This window comes from Schistocerca americana, chromosome 1 (assembly GCF_021461395.2).
Source record: "Schistocerca americana isolate TAMUIC-IGC-003095 chromosome 1, iqSchAmer2.1, whole genome shotgun sequence".
Taxonomy (NCBI): domain Eukaryota; kingdom Metazoa; phylum Arthropoda; class Insecta; order Orthoptera; family Acrididae; genus Schistocerca; species Schistocerca americana.
In genome coordinates this window covers 972,934,360-972,961,923 of record NC_060119.1, presented here as the reverse complement: position 1 = coordinate 972,961,923, position 27,564 = coordinate 972,934,360, and the positions used below count along the sequence as shown (strand labels likewise).

Genomic DNA, 27,564 nt, shown 5'->3' with positions numbered 1-27,564 from the left:
GGAAGTCTCAGAAGGTAGGGGATGTCTTATAGTCGTACCTTTGTAGCCACAGTATTCAGCTAAAAGAAGTTCTTCTTAGACAGCTGCGAAAGCAGCAGTGGGAATATGACGTAATGTGGTGTGAGGTATGGGTGACAGGTGGCTTTTTCGTTTAGGAAGTAGCGCGCCAACATGACAAATTTCTGTGATTAATGTTAGAAAAATTAATCAGTGAATTTACTTGCATTTCATATAAAAGTGTCTCTCAATAGGAGACTATAATTCCATTACTTCAAAAGCGGCAATCAATAGCAGAATAATAAGCAGTTGCTAAAAGAAAATGCAGACGAAGCACTTTGGAGATCTTCGGGTCGCGCCCAACTTGGATGCCGAGTCGGGTAGTTCAGCTGTTAAGATCAGCTCGATCGGCAGTCTCAGAGGGCAGACATGTTGTCTGCAGTGGTCTGGATCAGTTAAGGTTAATTAGCAATCTTTGTTTGTAAAAATGACAGCCGGTTCGGCAGTCTCGGAGGAGAGACGTGTCTCCACCGCGGCCGCTACTGTTAATACTTAATTTAGAAATCTCTGGTTTGTAAATGTAAGAGCTCGATCGGTAGTCTCGGAGAACAGGCAAGTTTTCTGTCACGGTCTGTATCAGTGAAGAACTTGGTTAGTAATCTCTGGTTTTTGGGACATGTAATTCAGAACTAGTTCGATAGTAATTGTGCAAACCCACATTTCATTATTTTGTTTTGCCGGCCGCGGTGGCCGTGCGGTTCTAGGCACTTCAGTCCGGAACCGCGTGACTGCTACGGTCGCAGGTTCGAATCCTGCCTCGGGCATGGATGTGTGGGATGTCCTTAGGTTAGTTAGGTTTAAGTAGTTCTAAGTTCTAGGGGACTGATGACCTCAGATGTTGAGTCCCAGTGCTCAGAGCCATTTGAACCATTATTTTGTTTATTCTCTGAGGAAGTATGAAGAACGGAAATTATTTGTGATTCATAATGTGGACTAAAATTGTGCAGTTTCTAGTACTCTGCTAATAAAAAAAATGCGATTGGCATCGCGTTTAAATAAACCAATTCTAAATTTAATTATTACTGTTATACCAGTTCCCCGCTAACAGTTTATTACAGCCTTAAGTTAACACTCACGACCTAAGAGCTGTTTTCTGCACAGGGGACAACAACCATAGAAGGCTGCAGGTTGGTGAACATTATTCAAAACTTATGCATTCCACTCACAGCGGTGGAAACAACTTGGCGCCTAGCGTGTGTTGCAATCTTAGTACAAATGAGATCAGTGACACGTTATCTGAGGTACCACAGAGGAGGTATGGAGAGAGGAAATTTTCGAGGAAAGGGATTTATCATAAGCACGAAAATACCTCTCTCTCTCTCTCCCTCTCTCTCTTTCACGTGCCATAAGGTGAATGTCATGCCTAGTATAATCTCACCTACTTACAAAATCACCACAATATGTGACCCTACCTAAGCAGACGTTCAAAAGCCAAATTCACTCTCCTGAGATAACAGGAGTTCAAATGAGGTCTAACGTGGCGTCTCAGCACAGGTATAAACTCAGGAATGGTGTATCTCGATGCCAATGTAATCTTTACCGGGGCAAATTCTAATCAGGGAGTGAATCTGTTCCCTATCGCCCACTAGTGGGTTCCAGTTTTCATTGTGGGTAGTGTCAATTGGGGGTTAGAGATACTTTCATTAGGTGTTTATAAAACTTTGAAACAAAGTATTTGGTAAATAATGATCATTATATGCTTAAACATGCTGCAAATCTGCTATATTAATTTTAGAACCTAAAGCTACTTTCATGCGCTACAAATCACGATAACTGTCGAACTGGTGGTTAACTGAAAGAAAAAAAAAATCATTCAAATGGTTCTGAGCACTATGGGACTTAGCTGCTGAGGTCGTCAGTCCCCTAGAATGTAGAACTACTTAAACCTAACCAACCTAAGGACATCACACACATCCATGCCCGAGGCAGGATTCGAACCTGCGACAGCAGCGGGCGCTCGGTTCCAGACTGTAGCGCCTAGAACCGCTCGGCCACACAGTCCGGCGCTAACTGAAAAATTTTGCTACTAACAGAAAAGTGGGCGGTAGGCAAAAAAGAATCACTACCCCTGCTTTATACTGAACCCGTATCTCTCTCAGTACTATTTCTTCGGCCACCCACTATAAGCACGGTGTGTTTATTGACGAAGTCTTTACAGAGTGATTCTAAATCCATTTTCATTTGCCCCAAAGATAATAAGTTTAGGAAATGGGTGACCAGGTATTCTGATCCTAGTTTATCCTGTAAAAGTTGGTCTGGATCTAGATGAAGTTCTTTTTTCTTCTAATTTTGATATGCTCAACAACACGGTAGCATACGAGTATACTGTTTCTTAAACGATAATTATCCTACACCTACAATGTTTTTAACGTTGAACATAGCAACAGAAACAAAACAATATGAGTGCTTAGTGTGAGTCTCGTAACTGTAATGTTACTGATATGAATGTCACTATTAGCACTTTTTTTACTTGTATTTAAATTACGTTTATACACATATGAGGAAAAGAGTTGCATCACCGCGGTTCCAGAATGCCCTGACCATCACATAAAAATTGAATAGATAAATACAAATCTAACATTTCAGCTCTCTTTATTGCTCATGACAGCGAAAAATTGGAAATTATATAATAATAATCTAGACTTTCTGAATTTGTGTGCCAGATAGCAGCATATACTGGTACTCCTAATGCCCAGTAACACGTCCTCTTGCATTGATACATACCTGTGTTCGTCGTGGCATACTGTCAGCTAGATCATGAAGACACTGTTGGAGCGGATTGTCTCACTCTTCAAAGGTGATTCGGCGTAGATCCCTCATATTGGTTGCTGGGTCATCTCATCCCAAAACAGCCCTTTTCAATGTACTTCAGGAACGTTCGGTAGGTTTTATGTCTTGGGAACATGCTGGCCATTCTGATCTAGCGATTTCGTTATCATGGAGGAACTTACTGCTACCTATATGATTGCGCACTAGAATATCATCTCTGTATCGTGTAATCGTTTGATTGCCTTCAATGATCATCTGTGGCGTACGTTAACTCCAAATTATGCTACCCGAAATCATCAGAGAACCGCCACCTTGTTGAACTCACTGGACAGTGTGACCAAGACGTCCAGGTTGACCAGACTGCCAACAAAATTGTCCCTAACGATTGTCTGTTTGACGGCAGAGGCGAGTTTTATCTGCGAAAAGAACTCGATACCAGTTCTGACGAGTCCATTCAGCATGTCGCTAACCCATTTTTACCACGATGTACGTATGGTGTCTAGGTGTCAAAGTTGGACCTCGCCTTGGACGTCGGGTGCGCAGTTGCTCGTCATGCAGCCTATTTCGTACAGTTTGAGTCGAAACACGACGTCCTTTCATCAGCTGAAGTAGTTCCCTAGGTAACAGCCTTTCCTGACAACGTAACAATGCGGATACGATCAAACTTTGAAACTGACCTCCTAGGCATGGCGAAACTGCAGACAACACAAGCAGTGTACCTCCTTCCTGGTGGTATGACTGGAACTGGCATGCTGTTGTAACCGCTCCGTCGCATAGGCACTGTGCACGCATGGTTGTATATATATTCGTGTGGGTTGAGTGGCAATCTAAGGGGCTGTGTTACTAATGCAGTCTACACATTTAGTACCATCAATGTTTAGGAGAGCTTGTAACCGATGTGGTGAAACACTTCTATTGGTGTGTGTTTTATGAAGTGGATATGTTAACCGACTAAAGTAATATATACATATATATATATATATATATATATATATATATATATATATATATATATATATATAACTGTTTAGCAGTCGCATAAAATTGCGAGTAACCGCAATAAATCAAAATCTGCAGCAAAACTGCGAAATATTAAATAGAAATTTTCTTTTTTATTTCTAATGACTGAACGGCATTAGAACGTATACATTCTCTTTCGTTTAACAATAAGATTTTTCGCATGACCGTATCAAATATTAATCTATTTTCATCCAGCTTGTAATTTTATTATTATTAAAAATTTAATTCAGTATTTGTTAACTAAGATTTGTATTTCATAATAAATAACGAATTTACATAAAATGCTGCTGCTAGTGAATGTCGAACTAGCAATTGTGTGAAATTTGCACTACGCACTTAGCTACCATCAACTCCGATAATAAGTTCGAAGTTTCTTGTGCTTATAATGCTCTAAAATTTTCTAATCTTGGAGACAGTTTTTTTTTTTTTTTGGGATTCTGTCTGAGACTTGCGCCATACCGCTTTATGAAGCTGATGTCTGCTCACTGACCTTCGAATCGTCCAATTGTGAAGAAAAGGCTCCCACGTAAGAGCATATAGGATGGAAAGATAAACGCTGTCTATTGAAATACTCGCAAGTTCTTTCTACTCATTTTCCTAGACTCCTGTGAAGATAAATCGTCCATGCAGTTGTTTTTAATGAAGTAAACGGTGTGACATTCAGAACAGATATTTCATTCATGAGAGAATTGGGCTACTCAGAAATCTGCCATCGGACTATGATTTTACTTAGGATGAGGTCTCGAAATCTGAACATTACATTTCGTGTCCAATGACCTTTCACAGTTCTGTTTGGACAGAGCTCACTAGGAAATAGCACAGAAGTACCGGTAGAATTAAGCGTAAGAATGCGGGACGTGACTCGATAACTCAGTCAATAAGAAGAATGTCCGCGAAAGACAATGTAAAACTTTATGCCTGCCAGGAAATTCCGAAAGCAAGTCTATTTATGCCTTCACAGGAACGTAAACCCAGAACTCCTAAGGACTGACACTGCATGTCAGGCGATTGTAAGAAATTCCTCAAGATGACCTACCGAGTCTTTTTGTTTCCACATCACAACGAATATAAGATTGTATTCGTTCTGATGTTGATGATGGACATCACGTCTGACAGGAACGAAAGTTTAATAGTTCATTATCCTTTATGTGATGAAATTCTTCACAAAAATTGATAAATAACGATCAGCTGCTTAATGGCGTTACACATTCAATTCTCGTCAATGTATTTCATTTATGAAGTACCTTTCGTAGCCCAAGCAGTTTTCGGTCACGTTCTGTTGATACATAATGGATTTCCCAAGGCGGTCCAAGAGGAACGAGTGATGTATCCGTTTACGCTTCGTTCCAACAAAGAATTAAGAGAACTCTAGCGAACAGATATAGACGTTTGATTTACACACATGCTCATAAATTAAGGATAATCACAGAATGTGGTGCCACACAACGTGGCACTACACAAAACTGGCACTAGCAGCGTAGACACATAGGGAACACAGGCGACACAGATCTGTAAGTCCACGATATTGCTGATGAGTTGAGATAACCGTCCTGTAACACATGTGCTACAAAACGCCACTGTTTTCTGCGCATGTACCCCGACATCAATATGGGATATGATTACCATGAACATGTACACAGGTCGCACAACGGGTTGGCATACTCTGGATCAGATGGTCCAGCAGCTGCTGGGGTATGGCCTCCCATTCTTGCACCAGTTCCTGTCGAAGCTCCTGAAGTGTCGTAGGGATTTGAAGTTGTACAGCGATACGTCGATCGAAAGCATCCCAGACGTGATCGATGGGGTTTAGGTCTGCAGAACAGGCAGGCCACTCCATTCGCCTGATATCTTCTGTTTCAAGGTACTCCTTCACGATGGCAGGTCGGTGGAGCCGTGCGTTATCATCCATCAGGAAGTAGGTGGGACCCACTGCACCCACTGCATCCGACCTGTTAGAGTTCCTCTGTCAAAGAAATGCAGGAGTGTACCTACACCAATCATAATCCCACCCCACACCATCAAACCACGACCTCCATACATGTCCCTTTCAAGGACATTAAGCAGTTGGTACCTGGTTCCTGGTTCACGCCAGTGAAAACCCTGCGAGAATCACCGTTCAGACTAGACCGGGACTCGTCAGTGAACATAATCTGGGACCACTGTTTCAATCACCATGTACTGTGTTCTTGACACCAGCCTTTACGGGCTCTCATGTGACCATGGGTTAGTGGAATGCACCTTTCAGGGCTCCGGGCCAATAAGCCATGTCTGTTCAGTCGTCTGTAGACTGTGTGTCTGGAGACAACTGTTCCGGTGGCTGCGGTTAGGTCCCGAGCAAGGTTACCTGCAGTACTCTGTGACCGTCTGCGGGCAGTGATGGTGAGATATCGGCCTTCTTGTGGTGTTGTACACTGTGGACGTCCCGTACCGTAGCGCCTGGACACGTTTCCTGTCTACTGGAATCGTTGCCATAACCTTGAGATCACAGTTTGTGGCACACGCAGGGCCCGTGCTACGACCTGCTGATTTTGACCCGCCTCCAGTCGTCCTAGTATTCTACTCCTCATAACGTCATCAATACGTGTTCTTTGAGCCATTTTGAACACACAGTCCCTATTAGCACGTCTGAAAACTTCTGCACACTTACTCATTGCACCTTCCTCTGACATGCACCAACACACCTCTGCGTATGTGGACTGCTGCCAGCATCGCCTTGCGACGGCCGCAGGCCAAATGCACCGCATGGTCATATCCCGAGATGATTTAAACACGCAAACCGCCCACTAGAGCGTTGTTTCACCATGTATCAGCATTATCCTTAATTTACGAGCATGAGTGTATATTCGCTCAAGTAGAGCTTTTAGAGTACACTGAAAGATTAGATAATAAACGAACAAAATTTCCAATCTAAAAATTTATCAGCAACAAGAGATAGAAAACAGGGGAAAAATCTATAATGCAGTGAGGATTACACATATGTGCAAGATGCACCAGAAGCAATAGTAAAAAACACTTTCGATAGACAAAAGCTTAACGAAATGAACTGCTCGAATATTATGTTCGCGGAACGAATCACAAAATTATGGAGTCATCTGAAAGCTGCGATAGCATAACTTTCTAGCTAGTTACGAGTGGCTTTTGCCGATAAGAAACTGAGGAACGACCCAGCTGAACCACCCAGCTGTAGTACTGATTCACTGTTACCCAGCTACATTTAAATTAATTGTTCTTCAATGTGCTATAATTCTCATACCATAACGTAGCGTGTTACAGGATCACTTTCCAATTTACGTATTACATTCTTTCTGTTTTCTTCGTGTAAATCATATCACACATGCGAAACGTACATATCTTGAGATTTCTGAAAACAAGTAAAAGAGTTTACTTTACTCCCTTTGCAGTTTATTCCACTGTCTCGAATATTTTTTAGTCCAGACCACAAATTTCCGTAAAAAGGTATTTTTAGATCTAAGATGTGTTGGGAACCGGATCAATCAGTCTAGATCTGAAGTCGTTTATTTATACCAGAAGACCGTAGTAGGCTGTCAGTTGCTGTGGACACTGAAAGGACTTTAATCGAGTGGTTCGCTAAATTCAGAGTGGATTCATCTGAACATTAGAACTGGGAACGTTTGGGCGTGCTTTGTCATGAATTTACACTGTTAAAGTTCTCAAAGAATTACGAGATGTCATGAAGCGAATAAGACGACCACGCTACCTGTTTCGTGCTTACAGTGTAAATATAAGTGACAGCTTAACTCCGCCATTGCCGGACCCAAGCCCGGATCCTCATCTTACAAGTGATGAGGGAGGAGGAGGGGGAGGAGTAACAACCTCGTAAAAAAACCTGGGTCCATCTGGCTCCGGATGGTAGCACCCTGTGAGGGCCCCTGCCTAGGGTTACGGGTGAAAACCGGTCAACGGTCTCATAGGCGGATGAGGAATTTTTAACTCCCAACCGCTGAGAGAGCGGAGGAACCAAAAATCTATATCTGCAAGCGTCTGTACCCAGATTGGGCGGCTTGTGGGCAGCGTCTGTTCCTCATATTAGAGGGGGCTGTTTCAAGAAAACCTTCTAACGCTAACAACGTTAGTCGTATTCCTGGTAGGTTACGCAAGTAATCTCCCCAACTTTGAAGAATTTCAACAGTTACAATCTTAATGCATGATGGAAATGTCTTTCAATAACGAAACTACCCCAGGTGGCCAATCCACCGTCGGCAACGATGCAAGCAGACCCATGGATTCTGGGGAGTCTGCAACACCATGCAAATCCAACAAGATTAAACCCAGAAAAATCTTCAACATAGCAACTCTCAACATAAACTCCCTTCTCAAAGTGGGAAAACTTAAGCACCTTACAGACCACTTACACACGGAAGACATACAAATTGTGGCGCTACAAGAAACTCGCTTCACTGATGAAAACACATTTGAATCAAACAAATTCAGAATATTTAAAGGGAAACCTGGAAAAATTGTAATGAAGAAATGCCCTCAGCTTGGTACAGCTTTTGCTGTAAACACAAAAATTCTGAACTCTGTCGAACATTTTTGGTCAACATCATCGAGAACATCTTTCCTCACTTTTCGATGTGCAAGTAAAAAATACACATTAATCAATGCTCACGCTCCCACAAATGACAAAAATAATACTAAAAATAGGGAGGAAACAGATGAATTCTGGGAAAACCTTAAGGATCATATATCAGAAATCCCAGAAAACAATGCAAAAATACTTCTAGGAGATTTTAACGCTCAGATTGGAAAAGAAAAGAAATTCCGCGATATTGTCGGCAACTTTCCCGCACACAAACGAATCAACAAAAATGGAGAAAGGTTAATTATTCTCTGTAAGCAGTTTAAACTCAAGCTAATGTCAACACGTTTTAAACATCTTCCCAGAAAACAAAAAACCTGGGTATCTCCGATAAAGAGTATCGGAGAATTTCAAATAGATCACGTTGCCATCTCCTGTCCGAAAATCTCTAAACCTCGACTCCGATCACTATCTCACGAAAATAAAAACTAAACTGATTCAACAAAACAAACAGAAAAGCAGAAACGGTGAATACAAAAACAGAAATAAAATAAATGTTGATCTTACAACCCTGAGAAATTACAACCTTAAGTCCAACTCTAACCTCAAGGATTTTCTGTAAAAACTAAAGACATTCTCCCCTTCACAAAACCTCCAGGAATTTCAGAAGAACTTGATTGAGGCAACAGAAACCACCTTTCCAAAAAAGAGCAAACCGAGGCACCCTAGGTGGGACAGCAACTGTAATGAAGTTCTGCATGAGAGACTTAAAGCCTGGAAAAAGTGGAACTCACATAAAACTGAAAACAACTTTGATGAATTTAAGCAAGCCAGAAAGAATGCCTCGAAAACTATTCGCAACACCAAGAGACAATATGAAAAACAGCAACTGGACTCAATCGAAGAGAATTTCAAGAAATGCAACACGGCAGCTTGGTACAAAACATTCAACCAGAAACTCCGAGGATACCAGTCCCTTGCCTAAACCTTATGAGAAATAATAAGACTCTCGCCACCAACAATACTGAAAACTGTGAAATCCTGGCTGAATATTTTGATACACTCCTAAACTGCCAAACACCCATCCAGACTCTCAGTTTTACGCAACCAGAAACATTACCAACACATTCAACACCTCCGACTCGAGAGGAAATCACAAACATAATCAAAAATCTCAAAAACAGGAAAGCATGTGGAGAAGACACAATTACTGCAGAAATGCTCAAGCTTGGGGGAGAAACATCAGTAGAAGCACTACGCAAAGAACTTGAACCAGTAAGGGAAACCAAGAAAATCCCAAGTCACTGGAAAACTGCCCTAATTCACCCTCTGTTTAAAAAAGGTGACAAAAGGGATGTTAACAACTATCGTGGAATATCGCTTCTCCCAGTCCCATACAAAATTCTATCAAAAGCCCTGCTCAATCGTGTATCACCAATTATAGAGGGAAAACTTGGAGAATATCAAGCTGGCTTCAGACCAGGAAGATCCTGCGCCGAACAAATTTTTAACCTCAATACAACAATGAACTATTTATCTACAAGGAGCAAGAAATATTTCATAACATTCATTGATTTCAAAAAAGCTTATGACTCAATCGATAGGGACACACTCATCAAAACACTTCGAGAATATGAAATAGATGAAACAACAATCACCATAATCAAAGAAACATTAACAAATACAACATCAAAAGTAAAATTCCAAGGAGAAATTTCACGGCATTTCGAGGTCAAAACCGGCGTCAGACATGGAGATGCGCTGTCCCCGGTACTCTTCAACTGTGTTCTGGATAAAGTCATAGCCGAATGGAGAAAACTCACGCAAAAACATGGAGTTGAGAAAGTCCAAATTGGAGGGAAGTGCTACAAAGCCGTTGAAACGAACTGTTTTGCCTTCGCTGACGATCTCGCCTGTTTAGCTTACACACAAAAAGACGCAATAAAACAAATAGAATTACTTAAAGAAACTGCTGAAAAAGCAGGTTTGCAAATTTCATTTGAAAAGACAGAAATCATAACAAATATCAAAAATCCACCAAAGAAAATAACTACGAAATACGGGAAAATACAGGTATCTAAACATTTTAAATATCTTGGTGAACTAATTCATCCTGTGGCAAAAGGTCATCAAGCCTGCAGGGCTAGAATACAAAAACTAGAGACAGCAACTCATTACTGCAGACAAATGTATTCAAAAAAATGTATATCCAAAAACATTAAACTCAGACACTACCAGACTGTCATTAGACCGCAGATACTATATGCATCGGAAACACTGGCAAATTTTACATACGCAGAACAGATAGAAAATCGTGAAAGAAGAATTGTGAGGACAAAAAAAAAAAAAATGGTTCAAATGGCTCTGAGCATTATGGGACTTAACATCGATGGTCATCAGTTCCCTAGAACTTAGAACTACTTAAACCTAACTAACCTAAGGACAGCACACAACACCCAGCCATCACGAGGCAGAGAAAATCCCTGACCCCGCCGGGAATCGAACCCGGGCGTGGGAAGCGAGAACGCTACCGCACGACCACGAGATACGGGCTTGTGAGGACAATTCTTGGACACAGGAAAATAACAGATGATCAAGGCAAGCCTGTATACAGACTAAAAAGCAACAAAGAAGTGTATACGAAGTGCAGCAAAATTACAGACGAAATTAGAAAATGAAGATGCTCCTTTTATGCTCACATCATGAGGATGAACCAGAATAGGCTTACAAAACAAATATTTTCGTACATCGCAAATCTAAAAAATAAAAATATATGGTTTATCAACACAGAGAGAGATCTAAAAGAAATGGACATAGATTAGGAAACAATATTTAACAGAAACCCTCTTAGAAAAAAACTGAATTCATTCACGGGATTCGGTGTGAAAATTAAGAAGACTTGTGGAACTAAATGGTCTGAAGAGAGAAAAGCCGCCTTCAGCGCAAGAATGAAAGAAGTGTGGACTCAGAGAAAGAAGACTTCCCAGAGGCGCAAGAAATAACTGTTTTCACGGTCTTTAACGGTCAAATTTGTACAATAATAATAAGTGACAGCTTGCGTGCCTGGAGGCAGTTGACTCTGGGCGGTAAATTCAGTTGCATCGACTACAGCAGCATCACGTTTCTAACTGATTCAGTCTCTCTACTCCCGAGTGGTATCAACGATTGCTTTGGTACATAGTATACTTTATGTGCTTGTTGTTCGTTCTGTCCTACAGTTTCCGCCATGCGCTCTTATGGTTCTTATTTAAATGTAAAGAAAAAGCGAACAGCTTCCAGAGGCTGTTTATGGTTTTACAGAGAGTACGTTGGGTGTAAATACGTGGAGGATAACAGTAACCAGTGAATGAAATTAATGACAACATTCAAATTTCCTTATTTTCAGTCGAAAAAGTTGTGAAACGTTCACGTTCAATTTCACTATGGGCGTTAGTTGATGCTCTTGGCAAAGTGCGTGTGCAAGACACATTCCAAATGTCAATACCATTTGCTTATATCATAATGTTCTTCGTTCAGAACAAAAGTGGTAAGAACGTAGCGCCATCGAATGATTAGTTTGATTAAATTGTAGTTTGACTGTGGATTAAAGCAAATGACAGTGGCTTTGAAAATCGATTCACTCTACAGTTTAAATTCATCGGAGTTCGGCCTAGCTTATGGAGCTGGAAAAAGAGTGATAAAAAGGTCAGGTTTTAAATGGCTCTATGCTTGTGGATGGACCGTAACCTGCTACCAGCTTGACGATGGACAACTACTGTGGCTCATGAATTTCATCATGTTGGACGGATCGCTACTTGCACTGTTATCAAAGGAAAGCTTGCACTTGAATGCCACAAAATGTGCGTATGGTGGGTACTTGTAATACTTATCAACCGACATAAAGGGCAAAGAATGTCAAGCAGACGTTGTTTATGGACCACTATCGACAAGATGGATGGAGCTTCCTCGCGGTATAACTAGTGACTATCACCTCTTCAGACTATGGCTTGACGAACAGGTGTTCGACAATGAGAAGGAGCTCAAGGCAGTCACAGTTCGCTTCGAAAGCAGAGAATTTCTAGGTAGAGGGGCTGAAGTGAACGGCTAATGAACGGCTATTAGATACAATACATATAAAAAGTGAAAAATAGCAAACTAAAACAGCCAACAAAAGCACTCCATAGCGAATGTATTTATCATAACCAAGCGACTCTTACTTCTCGAATACGCTTCGTACAATATAGACACTGAAATGTATCTCCGATGCAATTTTTAGATGAAGAAATTAGACATGCTGACAGTCTAAACAACAGTCGCCGAAGGATGGACAACTCAAAAGATGTTTCAGGGTCTCCACATCCTAAATGGTGCCGTGCATCTGGTTCTTGTGTATAGCACAGCTCGCTTATTTTAGCGGATAAACAATATGAGAGTAGGACACTCCTTGATAGTTAAAAACTGTACCACCTCCATACCACGCAGAATCATCATTTCCCTGCAGGATAAGAAGCCATTTGCATATTTTGTGCTCTTCAAGCCATGACCGAAAAGTTGCATCAGCACACAGTGCACCCACCTGGTATAGCAGGTGTGTACCCCTGCATGCAAACACTCAAAAAGGCGGCAAGTGGTTTTAAACTGTCCCAAGCATCATACGCCTTTTGTTGCGATTCGGCAATGCTTCTTGCACGCTACGAGGAAAGAGTAAACTCTCGCTTCATCATATCCCATAAGCAATTGGCGAGAGACCTGATGATCCTGCTGGACAGGGCAGCTGTTTCACACCACGAAGAGCACATTGTGTCGCACAAGCCGTATGTGGACGCGCACTGTCCTGTTGAATAAGCACATCACCTTCCTGTCAAAGAATTGATAGTAGCACGGCAGTCACAGCCTGTGCAGTGTAGCGGGCACTGTTTATTTTACCCTGCAGGAATACCAAACATGCTCTCGAGTTGCAAATGGCTCAAATGGCTCTGAGCGCTGTGGGACTTAACGTCTCAGGCCATCAATCCCCTAGAACTTTTAGAACTACTTAAACCTAGCTAGCCTAAGGACATCACACAAATCCATGCCCGAGGCAGGATTCGAACCGTAGCGACTAGAACCGCTCGGCCACTATGGCCGGCTCGAGTTGCAAGTGATGGCCACCCACATCAATGAGACCCCTGTGACGTGGGCAAATGCACTCTGGAACGGGCAGCTCACCAGGTCTCCGCCACTCACATGTACGTCCATCACTCGCACATACACAGAACCTACTCTCACCACTGAAGACAACAGAGCGCTTTCTACACGGTACTCAACTCTTTCACGACAACAGAATAACCACGCTTGACTCTGTCGTGTCGACAGTGGTTCCTCCGCCAGAGGCAAACGTCACCTTAGTCCTGTTGCAAACAGGTCTTTCCCAAAGATCCCTGAAAACACAGTACCTGCAGCATGTGCCTGAATATCGTCCCTTAACGACGTTCGATCGGCCACCGCTGCTCGTTCGGCGCGTCGCTCATGACTTGAGTCAGTATTACGCGGACGTACCGAAACTTGTCTACAGATGTGGGGATGTTTCGCAGACCAGTGGAGAAGGCAGCGATAAGCCCATCATACGCAGCAGTCCGTTGATATGTCCAACCAGCTACCAGCAGGCCCGCAGTGCGACCCCGTTCAAATAGCTGAAGCTCTTCAACGGGAACACGTACTCGTCGTTGAGGCTGGTTGTTTCCTAGAATGAATGTTGGAAACACTGCTCACTTCTAAACTCAGCACAGTAATAGCCTGTGGAAATTAAACAGAACAGAAGGTGCACAGACAGTCCTTCTCAGTGGCATACGATCGCCGATGACCGTGACAATTGAATCGTTAACAATATAACACCTCGGTATGCACGTGTTATTTGAGGGTACTGCATTTTTTCCTTCAGTATATATGGTAACAGTGAAAACGCCGGATTTGTTAAGTCAGTAATTTGGGAAAGTAACTGCAACTGTGTTCCGTCTGGAAGCAGTAGTGAATTTCAATCATTCTGCAAAGAGTTAAACTTTTTCATATTTATACAGGGTGATTCACGAAGAGATGCAAATACGTTAATATGTTATTCTACAAGTGAAACTAAAGAGAAAAGTTCATATAAACATAGCTAAGCAAATGTATAGTTACGGAGTTACGGCTAATAAAAGATTTTGCCTGAAATTTAGCAACTTCGCTAATATGAAGCCATCGCTAAACCGTACGAGGTGAAAGTAAGGCATGATATCCATTCATTTTGTTGTTATTGTTGTGGTAAATCTAATAAAACATGTCCCAGACGTGTATCTGCAGAAGTCTCGAAGCACATCCACAGAATCAAAGATTATTACGCTAGGAAATTTGATTACTTTCCATTAAGAATGTAAAAACGTTTATGTCGTTGTTGGCAACCGTTAGTGAGGTGTTCAGTCGTTTCCTAACCTTGAAACGAGTTGTTCAGTGAAAGAACATAACAACAACTGTGCTTTTAAGTGAAACCACACATTAACAGTTGTAGATTATTTATGAAACAGGGGTGCCTTTCAAATTTACAACGGAGGAATACGCCAATTTGGTGTTTATTTACGGGAAATTGTCTGGAATTTAAGAAACAGATTCGCCCAGGTAGTTAACAAATTAAAACTTTTACGAAATTACTTATTTGATTCTCTGGATGTTCTGGAAAACAACTTCATATACGCGTCTGGGACATGTTTCATTAGATTCACCACATCAGTAACAACAAAATAAATGGAAAACGAGCTTTGCTTTACTCTCGTACAGTATTGTGATGGCTTCATATAAGCGGTTGCTAAATTTCCAGCAAAACCTTTTATTAGCCTTAACTCCGTAACCAAACATTCGTGGAGCTATGTTTATACTGACTTTTTCTTTTACTTGTAGAATAACATATTAAAAAGTTTCATATCTTCTCGAATCACCCTATACATGTTTATTGTTCTACCGAAATGAACAGAACTTGGATTCGTTGAGTCGCACTGAAGAGATATTATATTTCCTCTTTCTCCAAATTCCGTGATTCAGTTTGTTTCCCCACATGGCTCAACTGATTTCACGTTGGCTGTAGACAGCTTTCTGTTCGATTAATGCAATGTTTGAAAATAATACCAATGGATGTTTCTCTTACAAAATCAGCAGTTTCCTGAGTACGAACCTTTTCAATTCGGTGCGTGCAGCTTGAATGTCACACGGTTGATTAATTCGTTGTTGTTTTACGTTTCTACTCTTTTGTTTCTATGTGCTTTGTTATATATTTTCTCTTTTACATTCTCTTCAAAATGACATTAGCCCCGCGAAATATATTCGAATATAACATATCCCTCTCTTTCATTTTATTGATAAATATGTAGATGAACGGAATTCATATCTGGCTTATGAAATCCATGTTAACTAAATAAAGAGAGCCTTACAGTCTTTTGTCTCTTCAATTTTAAATATGACTAACGCATGAAATACGTAGAACTGCGAGATGATTCGAAAATATTGCAAAATTTCTATTCCAGGTGACCAATTTCAGTTCATCGAGAGCACAAGATCAGTTATGAATAACTTAAATTGGAAATAGAAAAATGGCTCTCACCACTATGCGACTTAACCTCTGAGATCATCAGTCGGCTAGAACTTAGAACTAAGTAAACCTAACTAACCTAAGGACATCACACACAACCATGCCCGAGGCAGGATTCGAACCTTCGACTGTAGCTCCTAGAACCGCACGGCCACTCCGGCCTGCCAAATTGGAAATAGAAAACTATTTTTCTGCTCTTCAACGGTTATATTTAAACGCTACTAAGGAAAATGGTAGCTTTATTCCTCTGGAAGATTTTTTTAAATTTTCTTTCCTTTCTGTGAGTTAAAAGTGATGTCCGAAACTCTTTTGCAGTATGAATACCACGGGAGACCTGGTCAAAACGATGTAGATGTGCTTCATGTACTTTTCGTACCACATTCTACCAACTTTGGTATTCCTAATTCGACTTTGGTGCTGAAAATAAATGCCACTTTCTACTACTTGTTATTCTTGGTTTGTGAATAGCATAGTTTCCCTAGTAACATTTACATGAAATTTCAGTAAATTACTGCATTAATATAGGAACAGTATTTCTCATGTAATCTTTTCTTGTTTCAGGCTGGTTATTGCCCTTTACGGTTCCTGTCATTCGTCGGCCTTCCAGCTTCCACTTGCTTGTTTAGAATTTCGTTTTTGAATTTTTATTTCAAACCCTCACGATCTATTTCACTTTCTCTGATTTTCTTCTGGCTCCTTGTTATCGTGTATAAGCTTACTTAATTTCAGATATCAAAATTTTTGATCATAACCTTTCGTTTATAGTTTTTGACTCTTCTTAGAAACCTCATATTTGCATTGTGTATGTGGATATATATTGCTGTTACTGGAGTTTTAGCGTCGCATATTTCTCAGTTTCCAGCAGCTACTAATAGTTAAATGACAACAGATTCCACACAAATGTATTTTTGTACACGATCTGGATCGTTGTTAAAAAAAAATGTTATCCTCTACATTTCGCAATATTCATATTTTATCCTTGATGCATTGCGCCACTTTTCTCGTGTTATCTGAATAGTATCTCGTTGAACTGTCCAGCTCTTTTCCGTCAGTTTACGCTCAATACCCTAGGAGTTTTATTTGCTCTGTTTTTGAATAGCATCGCTTAAATGACATGAGGTAATCCGAGTTAGCACCAAAGGAAAATGGACACCTATTTCCAGTAGAGGACGAAGAAACTGCAGAATTCTTCAAACAGACACTTGCCGTTGTTTTTTGTGCCATTTATGATCAAACTACTACTGATACAATATTCTAGACAATCGGTATTTAATCGTACTTATGTTTCAATGAATCCTAAGAACATTGAAATCAGGTTTATTTGAACGTAACAACTGCGCTTCCACCATTCCTGATATAATATTTATCTGTTTTCCACTTCCTTTGGAAGATGAGCGTCTTTTGGGGGAACTCATACCTTTAGCTAACCGCTTCTGTGGCAGCGTTATTGTTATGGTCTTCATCATCTGTCACTGAATTTGTAGGAGTATGCAATATACGTGAAATGCAACACACAGACTGATCGGCAAACCCATATATTTTTTCCAGTGCAGTTTGTTTGAGGGAGAAAAGTGAAATAGTAAAATCCTTCAAATCCAAACTAAGTACTCTTGAGATTTTCTCACACTCATTTCTCTGGGATCAGGGTGAAAGAATAGACAGATAAAGAACAGTTCCCTGTGAAAAGCAATTTTACCGTTAAACTGAAATACTACTATCCGAGTTGACCAAACGTGCCGTCTCGTTCTACTAATGACAGTCTGTCCAGAACGTCTTCAAAAATACCGTAATCAGTATCACTACACTCACCTGTCGGTTGACAATTGACCGTTAGTTTTAGTAAAATTCATAATTGCTTGTAGACAAGCAGAAGTAACCAGACAACTTGTGATTTTAGACAGTTGAAAATTCGTGCAATGCGGGTGCATACAAGAGAGACTTTCAAGCAAAATTCGGGCAGTTAACAACAAAAGACGATCAGTAACTCCATATCTCCTCCTTTGGAAACACTGTGACAATTTTATTGTATTATCTGGGAACAGTCTTGACACTATAGAAAGAATAGTTTTCTAGTTTCTGAGAATGCTTCGTCATGTACTTTTATAGGCCAGTGTTTCGGCCATTGTTGTACGCGGCCTTCACGAATGCGATGCATTTACCACTGGACTGCTGTGTTCTGGCCTTATGTAGCGTAATTTCATCCTGATTCTCTTCTCTATGTCATCTACGTCACCATTTGGAGCTATGGGAATATAACAGTGCGTCACTATACTGACGTGCACCCTTTTCGTTGACCTCAGCCACTTAGAATACATACACTATGTGATTAAAAGTATCCGGACACCAGGCTGAAATTGACTTACAAGTTTGTGGCGCCCTCCATCGGTAATCCTGAAATTCAATATGGTGTTGGCCCACACTTAGCCTTGATGACAGCTTCCACTCTCGCAGGGATATGTTCAATTAGGTGCTGGAAGGTTTCTTGGGTATGGCAGCCCATTCTTCACGCAGTGCTGCTCTGAGAAGAGGTATCGATGTCGGTTGGTGAGGCCTGGCATGAAATCGGCGTTCCAAAACATCCCAAAGGTGTTCTATAGGATTCACATCAGGACTCTGTGCAGCCCAGTCCATTACTGGGATGTTATTGTCGTGTAACCACTCTGCCACAGGCCGTGCATTATGAACAGGTGCTCGCCATCCCCGAATTGCTCTTCAACAGTGGGATCCAAGAAGGTGCTTAAAACATCAATGTAGGACTGTGCTGTGATAGTGCCACGCGAAGCAACAAGGAGTGCAAAGCCTCTCCGTGAAAAACACGACCACATCATAACACCATGCCCTCCGAATTTTACAATTGGCACTACACACGATGACAGATGACGTTCACCGGGCATTCGCCATACCCACACCGTGCCATGAGACCGCCACATTGTGTACCGCAATTGGCCACTCCACACAACGTTTGTCCACTATTCAATCGTTCAATGTTTACGCTCCTCACAGCAAGCGAGGAGTAATTTGGAATTTACCGGCGTGATGTGTGGCTTATGAGTAGCCGCTCGACCATGAAATCCTAGTTTTCTCACCTCCCGCCTATTTGTCATAGTACCTGCAGTGGATCCTGATGTCGTTTGGAATTCCTGTGGGATAGTCTGGATAGATGTCTGCCTATTACACATTACGAAAATCTTCAACTGTCGGCGGTCTCTGTCAGTTAACAGACGAGGTCGGCCTATACGCTTTTGTGCTGTATGCGCCCCTCACGTTTCCATTTCACTATCACATTAGAAACAGTGGACCTAGGGAGTGTGAAAATCTCGCTCTCAGACGTATGACACAAGTTATACCCAATCACCTAACCACGTTCGAAGTCCGTGAGTTCCGCGCCCCTTTCTGCTCTCTCAATATGTCTAATGACTACTGAGGTTGCTGTATGGAGTACCTGGCAGTAGCACAATGCACCTAATGTGAAAAACGTATGTTTCTGAATGTGTACGGATACTTTTTATCAAATAGTGAACGTATTACAAAGAATGGATGAACTTACGTACGTGTGTATGCTTGCAGGTATGTTCCACATCTCCACCTGAACCACTAGATAGGTTTCAACCAAACTTCGTACACTCATCACTTAACGTCTGGAAAGAATCACTCTGGGTTAATAACCACCTATCAAACGGGCGGGGATTGGGGTGAAGAAGTGGTGTAGTTCACGATGCGCGAGTTCACATACGTTATTCACCAATTATTTGAGAACGAGAGAACCAGTTACCTCCAATAAACTTTAAACATAATTTCAATCCTTTCCAAAACTTTTTCTCGCTGACAACCCTCAATGAATGGATACACGTTTATCGCTGTTCATGCAGTATAGTTGCATCACAAAGCATGATGTTTTAATTTATTGCTACTTCATTAGTTGTATGCATGAAACATTTTTTAACCAGCATTGACATATGACAATTATTAAACCTACAAAAAATGTCACAGATATTAAGTTGCGTGAAAATAAAACTACAGGGCGAAATTAGCTAGAGATGCAAACGAAAGGTGTGTACAAATGTGTGTGAAATGTGTTAAGTATGTTTCAAATACATGTGACACTCTGGTAATGTGTGGGTAAAAAGATCCTCCTTAACGCCTGTATCGATTTCAACGAAACTTGGTACAATTATTACTCACTACCTGGAAAGAAATACTGCAAAGGTAAATCAGCAATCTCCTATTGGGGGGGGGGGGGGGGTGAGGGGGAGGTTGGAAGATAGCATGGAGAGAAGAGGGGGAGCAATACCTGGACAGACGGAGACGGGGAAGGAAGTCATACACACGGATATGGTGTAAAAGGAGATGGGCAGAGTTAGATTGACCACGAACTGACAGAGAAGGGGATGAGGAGATGGAGAAGGACAGAGAAAGAAGGAGAGTAGAAGATAGAGAGAGAAATTGGAGAGGAGGAATAGACAGAGAGGGGTGCGAGGGGAAGAGATGGACAAATGCAACTGGAATAAATAAGTACCCGGGCAACGACCGGTATCAGCTAGTTAAAAGAATAAAAACTACAGTCAATAAAAGAGGTCAGAATACGCATTTTCGATCCCACTATCACTTCAAAATAGAGTTCAATGACATTTGTAACAAACTGGATTTAGCAGCAGGATGAAGTTGCTCTATCCAAGATCTGAAGGCAAGCCATCACCTTGCTGAAGAACACTAGCTAATGCTCTATTAAAGTCCATGACGGCAGAGTCACGTATCCAGGACATTTTTTTTTCTCATGGCAACAGCCGTGGAAGCGACGTAGTTTCTGCAATGGTGTTTTGTGCTCAGTATGACGAAGTGTTGTCGACAGCGCTGGCAGGGCACTTTTGCCGAAGGAAACTTCTTTCGGCCTCTAATGTGTGATGCACCGTCGTATGAAAGGGCAAACCTCTGCTTTGTGGCGAGGAGGAGGGTGTGAAGCCAGTGTGTGGCGGCCCGAGGGTGAGGCGCGGTGGCGGAACGGTCGCGTGACCGCGTCCACGTCCTCGCCTCCCCCAGACGGATGGTGTGCGGCGAAGACGGCCGAGAGCGGCCGGCCGAGGGAGGATGAAAAAGGCGAGGCGCTTTTCGGCGAACGCAATCGAACAGAGTGACGATAATCGATCAGGCGGCGCTCTCCGTCGCGGTGTTTGTCGCCCTGATGGCGGTACAAAGTACTTCGGTCACGCGGCGCTGCACGCTGCCGCCGAGGCGTTATCCCTGCAACGTCGTGGGCGTGTCGCGGTCTCATCGCACACACGGAAGCACCGCTGACAACTCGATTGACTCCAGGCAGAGTAATGAGCTTTCCTCCCTCTTCGATCCCACGGGGGGTGATCAACAGAATAGGAAATTACATTGTATGGAAGGCCTAGAGCCTATTCCGGAGGGTGCACTAGTACAAATCTCCGTGTTAAAGAAATTACTATGTGAGTAATTGTCGAAGAAAACTAAAATGTAGCTTATCGATTCCGGATATTGCACCCCGTGACTGTACATCAAATATAAACACAGGGTGTTACAAAAACGTACGGCCAAACTTTCAGGAAACATTCCTCGCACACAAGGATATAAAATATGTTATGTGGACATGTGTCCGGAGTTAGAGCTCATGTTATTACTTCTCTTCAAATCACATTAATCATGGAATGGAAACACACAGCTACAGAACGTACCAGCGTGACTTCAAACACTTTGTTACAGGAAATGTTCAAAATGTCCTCCGCTAGCGAGGATACATGCATCCACCCTCTGTCGCATGGAATCCCTGATGCGCTGATGCAGCCCTGGAGAATGGCGTATTGTATCACAGCCGTCCACAACACGAGCACGAAGAGTCTCTACATTTGGTACCGGCGTTGCGTAGACAAGAGCTTTCAAATGCCCCCATAAATGAAAGTCAAGAGGGTTGAGGTCAGGAGAGCGTGGAGACCATGAACTGGTCCGCCTCTACCAATCCATCGGTCAGCGAATCTGTTGTTGAGAAGCGTACGAACAATTCGACTGAAATGTGCAGGAACTCCATCGTGCATGAACCATATTTTGTGTCTTACTTGTAAAGGCACATGTTCTAGCAGCACAGGTAGAGTATCCCGTATGAAATCATGATAACGTGCTCCACTGAGCGTAGGTGGAAGAACATGGGGCCCAATCAAGACATCACCAACAATGCCTGCCCAAACGTTCACAGAAAATCTGTGTTGATGACGTGATTGCACAATTGCGTGGGGATTCTCGTCAGCCCACACATGTTGATTGTGAAAATTTACAATTTGATAACGTTGAAATGAAGCCTCATCCGTAAAGAGAACTTTTGCATTGAAACGAGGATTGACACATTCGCAGAAGTGTACCCGTAGAGGCCAATCAGCTGCTGATAGTGCCTGCACACGCTGCACATGGTACGGAAACAACTGGTTCTCCCGTAGCATTCTCCATACTGTGACGTGGTCAACGTTACCTTGTACAGCAGCAACTTCTCTGACGCTGACATTAGGGTTATCGTCAACTGCACGAAGAATTGCCTCGTCCATTGCAGGTGTCCTCATCGTTCTAGGTCTTCCCCAGTTGCGAGTCATAGGCTGGAATGTTCCGTGCTCCCTAAGTCGCCGATCAATTGCTTCGAACGTCTTCCTGTCGGGACACCTTCGTTCTGGAAATCTGTCTCGATACAAACGTACCGCGCCACGGCTATTGTCCCGTGCTAATCCATACATCAAATGGGAATCTGCTAACCCCGCATTTGTAAACATTGCACTGACTGCAAAACCACGTTCGTGATGAACACCAACCTGTTGATGCTACGTACTGATGTGCTTGATGCTAGTACTGTAGAGCAATGAGTTGCATGTCAACACAAGCACCGAAGTCAACATTACCTTCCTTCAATTGAGCCAACTGGCGGTGAATCGAGGAAGTACAGTACATACTGACGAAACTAAAATGAGCTCTAACATGGAAATTAAGCGTTTCCGAACACATATCCACATAACATCTTCTCTTTATTTGTGTGTGAGGAATGTTTCCTGAAAGTTTGGCCGTACCTTTTTGTAACACCCAGTATAATTAGCTGCAACTACTCCTTTACGAAATATTTCACTTTTATTTCCCATTACTTAGTTATCGAGCCATCTCAGGCTTCAGATGAGGCATACCGAAGTCATACTCTCACTTTTGCACCATGATGTCGGATACTAAAAGCTGCTTCTTACTGACAGGAAGATAAGAAACACATTAATGTTCAAAATCTGTGTGAAATCTTATGGGACATAAATGCTAAGGTCATCAGTTCCTAAGCTTACACACTAATTAACCTAAATTATCCTAAGGACAAACACACACACCTATGCCCGATGGAGGACTCTAACCTCCACCGGGACCAGCCGCACAGTCCATGACTGCAGCGCCTAAGACCGCTCTGCTTATAGCGCGCGGCAAACACATTAATATATCGCCTTTTATACAGTAAGTTACGCCGACACATGAATTTCTTCTCTTATTGTATTAACATGCCACTAGCAGCGTCCATCGCCATCGCCTTCCACTGCAAATGCCTATCAGCCAACGAACCAGGCGCTACTTTTTATTCTTTATCATTTTTGGAAAATCTGAGTGTCAACAGAAACTGGTCAGCACCTACCACGTGCTGTACAATGGATGAATTCTAAAAGGTTCTTCCCTGTCTATGCATGTAATCGATTAAAGGAAAATTACCTACAGGAACCTTAAAATTAACCTAACTAAATAACACCAAAATTATTCTTCGATAGATTTCTGGCTGTTAATATAATTGCAAGTATAGTTAGAAAATATGGTGAAAGGAAAGGAGGGGAGGGGGACGGACTGGATGACTAGCTGTGCTGAGTGATCAGATGATCTCCGTTCGGCAGAAAGTAAGTAAAGATATTAGTTCTATCGCGTTGCTTGCTACGTAAATAAAACATAAAGCGATGCATTCGTTCCCTATCTTCTTCTCACAGTGAAGCAAACTCTAGTATCGAGTGTCTTATTAGAACTATGTATGCAACTTATCTTTGTCGCATCTTAAGATGACACTGAGATGACCCGAAAGCTATTTAATGAAAATAAACGAATATTTCATTTGAGAACGCTCGCAGTTGTCTGTATCTCTAATTCGTAAAATAGTCTGATATTGAGATATAACCAACGTAAGCCTTATCCCAGGCTTTTTAAATGAAATCATTTCGCTTTACGCTGTTAAAACACTATTTATTGCAAATGCAGTTTAAAAATGTTGTCATTTTCAAGCATTGAGGGATGTTGGAGTAACTCACTCAGTAATATAAAGCATACTGTGTAAGAGGAACTGCATGTGGTGTGGCGAATTTATCTGCGTTTTCATATACCATATACATTAGAAAGCTGCTACAAGAAATTCAAACTTAGTGTTTATATCATTAATTTACCAGCTGTCTATCGTGTATGATTTATCGAAGAGGAGAAAAATTTACAACACCAAATGCAACTGCTCTCACACAGCATATCACAGTTTTACATTTCTGATTGGGTTACAACTTTTCACAATGCTTGAAAATTTCTACGTCTCGAAGCTGCATTCGCAATAAATAGTGTTTTAAGTGCAATGACTTCGTCCAAAAATTTCACGAAGTTTGTGGACCTAGTCATCATCAAACGTATCCTAGGATATTAGCTCATGTCTATTTTAGTTTATTATCCGCGGACAAAATAAATGCCTAGGAAAGAATTAATCATGTCATGCGTCCCACGTTACTGATGTCTTAGCGTACTCCGGTTCGTTCCGTGTAAGACAGAAACGTTTTCCTGACGCACATGCCCACTTTTTGTAAATAATGAGATGACTGGCTTACCATTATTACACTAAGCACCTAATTCTGTTGGCCATAACGAGTTAATTTCATCGTTCTATTACATCGGACATCGATTGTCTCATGTCCCGTACCTAGTCCTGATAGGGCGCAACACTTTATTATCAAGAACTGCAATACGGTATTCCTCACGTCATCGCACCGTCGACACTGTCTTACTTCTCCGTGAAATGAAGTGTAGATACAGCGTTTCTGTTATGTGTAATTTGTGGAACTTAGTATATTGAAAAGTAAAACGGACTGTGCGGGAGTGCAACGTGCTAGACAGAAAGAGACGAAAAAAGTGAGAAAGGGAGAAAAACAGTGATTGATATATATATATATATATACAGGGTGAGTCAAGAGGAAAGATACATGCTTTGAGGGGTGATAGTATTGGCGATTCTGAATGAAGTAAACTTCTAATGAACAAAAGCACTTTCCTTAACTCTATCAGACTAAAGCTGTTTGGAAATCACGGGCATCAGTCGCATGTCCTTCCTCCCCAGCATCCACATTCGAATACCACTTCCTCCATTAGATTACTGTTTGTGGAGTTGGATTAAGAACGAAGTCTACAAGTGCGGAGTGGACCTCGTATTTTACATCCACGTGCTCACGTAAAGGACCGTAGGAATGAGCTCGTATCAGCAACCTTGTGTATGTGTTCTAGAAGTGTCCGGTACTTGCGTTTCCCGAACAGTGTATGCTGTGGCGGGTCCAGACTAGCGGGCGAAGCCGTGATTTGAATTCTGTCTCCCGGTGTGCCACTGGAAAGCGGAATGATTGTGTTCTGCTGAAGCAGCTGGTCTTCCTAAAGGTGCTGTCATATTCTTCCATTGGGTTTCAGTATAACGCAGCACTTGGAGACCTAATAAATGAATGCCACAAATGAAATTCAGTTTCCCATTGACCGGTTCTTCTCCTCCCAAAGGTACGACTGGCAGCTGGCCAAGAACCCCACGCGTTTTTTCGTATTCATGTTGTGCAAATCTACACGGTTCATATCAGTGTATCTTCTTTCCTTATTTGTTGTGCAGCTATGAAGATGGCCGTTGATGACAAGGCCCAATAATGTACGGATATTTATTAGGGGCCAGTGACTGGATATATGCAGAGAAATAGGAAATCGATGGTATAAAATATTTGGTGTTACTGACTCGTAGATTCTTATGTATTTCTTGAATAAACCTATTGAAAAATGACTGTTGGAGAAGTCAGACATTTAAACTGTTTCGCTATTTTCTGTATCCCTTTCTCTGGATTTTTGATTCTCTGGTAGAAGAGATACGTGTCAAGAATAATTTCATTTCTGAGCATACACGCATGCATTATTATACAAACAAAACACCTGCCACTGCAGCGCATATCAGTACGACTGAGGCTGTGGAGCGCAACTTGCCTGCCATAGCGCGGCCCGACGCTTCCAACGTAGCTGGAGCTGGCAGAGAGCGCCGAGTCCGGGATGGCTCCAGACTCCAGTCCCAGCGGAGTGTCGCAGTCACCTGCGGACAGAGCGGAGGATACAGTTAGAGACTCACATTCCCTAAGATGTAAGCATCCTTTACGTTTGGTCAGCTGCTTGCAATGCGAATATGTATGTCGTAATCCGCAACTGAAACTTTCGTCGTGGAACAGATGCAACGTTTATCCACCTGAAACAAAAGCTAATGGTCCAAGGTGGCAACAGATAGAGTATTCGGTAAGACACATCACAAAGAGAATATGTAATGTTGCTTTTTTCAGCTCTTTGGTGCCAATCTTTATATAGAGGGTGATTTTTTCTACCGTGTACAAACTCTAGGGATGGAGGCGATAAGAGAATACGGAACAGTAAAGGTCTAATGAACTTATGTCTGGAAATGCATGGTTTCCATGGTAGAGACCATTTATTCAATCTTACTAAGTTACAGAGATCGCGGTCTAATACGTGCTGTATCATGCAGCCACAGTTACAGTATGCATGGGTTCTTCCTTGAGAGTAATACTGTTCCTCATACGTCATTCCCTAGCGCCCTCTCCTGCCATAATAACTGGTAATGTTGTGTCCGATTCACTTTTTGCTGGCTCACCTTGCAGTGTATGTGATACAGAGTTGTACACAATGGTTCCGTATTCGAATCGAGAGCTTACAGACATGTTGTTTACTTACGAATAGGCAAATGGCAACCAGAGGCGGGCAGCAAGATTGTATCAGGAGATCTATACCCGCTGACAACAACCGCAGCATTCAATGTTTGCAACAGGTTTCGCCGTTTGTCTGAGACAGCATCGTTTCAGGAAGCAGGAAATCATGAAAGTCATGCCAGAAATGTTCGGACTCCAGACCTGGAGGAAGCTGTGATTAACACATTGGAAGGCGACCGCCATGTCAGTACCAGGCACTTGGCCCGCCAGTACAGGGTAAGCCAGACAACCGCTTGGAACATCCGACAAGACAGCTTAAAGCGTGTGCAGGGCTTACTAGCAACATTGGGAGAAGTTTTTTCACTGGTTTCTTCGCCACGCAACCACGATTCCGGGATTTGTGTTCGTCTTCCTATTCACAGATGAAGCCAACTTTACGCGGAGTGGTATCTTCATCTTTCATAACAGTCATCTGTGCGGTAGTATGCAGAACCCTCATGGTATGGTGACAGCGAACCATCAGCATCGAAGCAACCGAAATCTTTGGGCCGGGATCCGTATTTTGGGACCAGTATTCCTTCCACGTCGCCTAACAGGCCGGAACTGTCGGCGTT

General features: G+C 42.1%; 1 protein-coding gene across 1 annotated transcript in view; it reads right to left on the bottom strand.

Moving 5' to 3' along the window:
* LOC124595665 (discoidin domain-containing receptor tyrosine kinase B-like) overlaps window positions 1-27,564 on the bottom strand; it is a 412,183-nt gene that overhangs the window by 296,643 nt on the left and 87,976 nt on the right. The window contains exon 2 of the mRNA XM_047134513.1: window positions 26,226-26,328. Within this exon, the coding sequence (XP_046990469.1) occupies window positions 26,226-26,328 (103 nt within the window). The remainder of the gene's footprint in view (window positions 1-26,225; window positions 26,329-27,564) is intronic.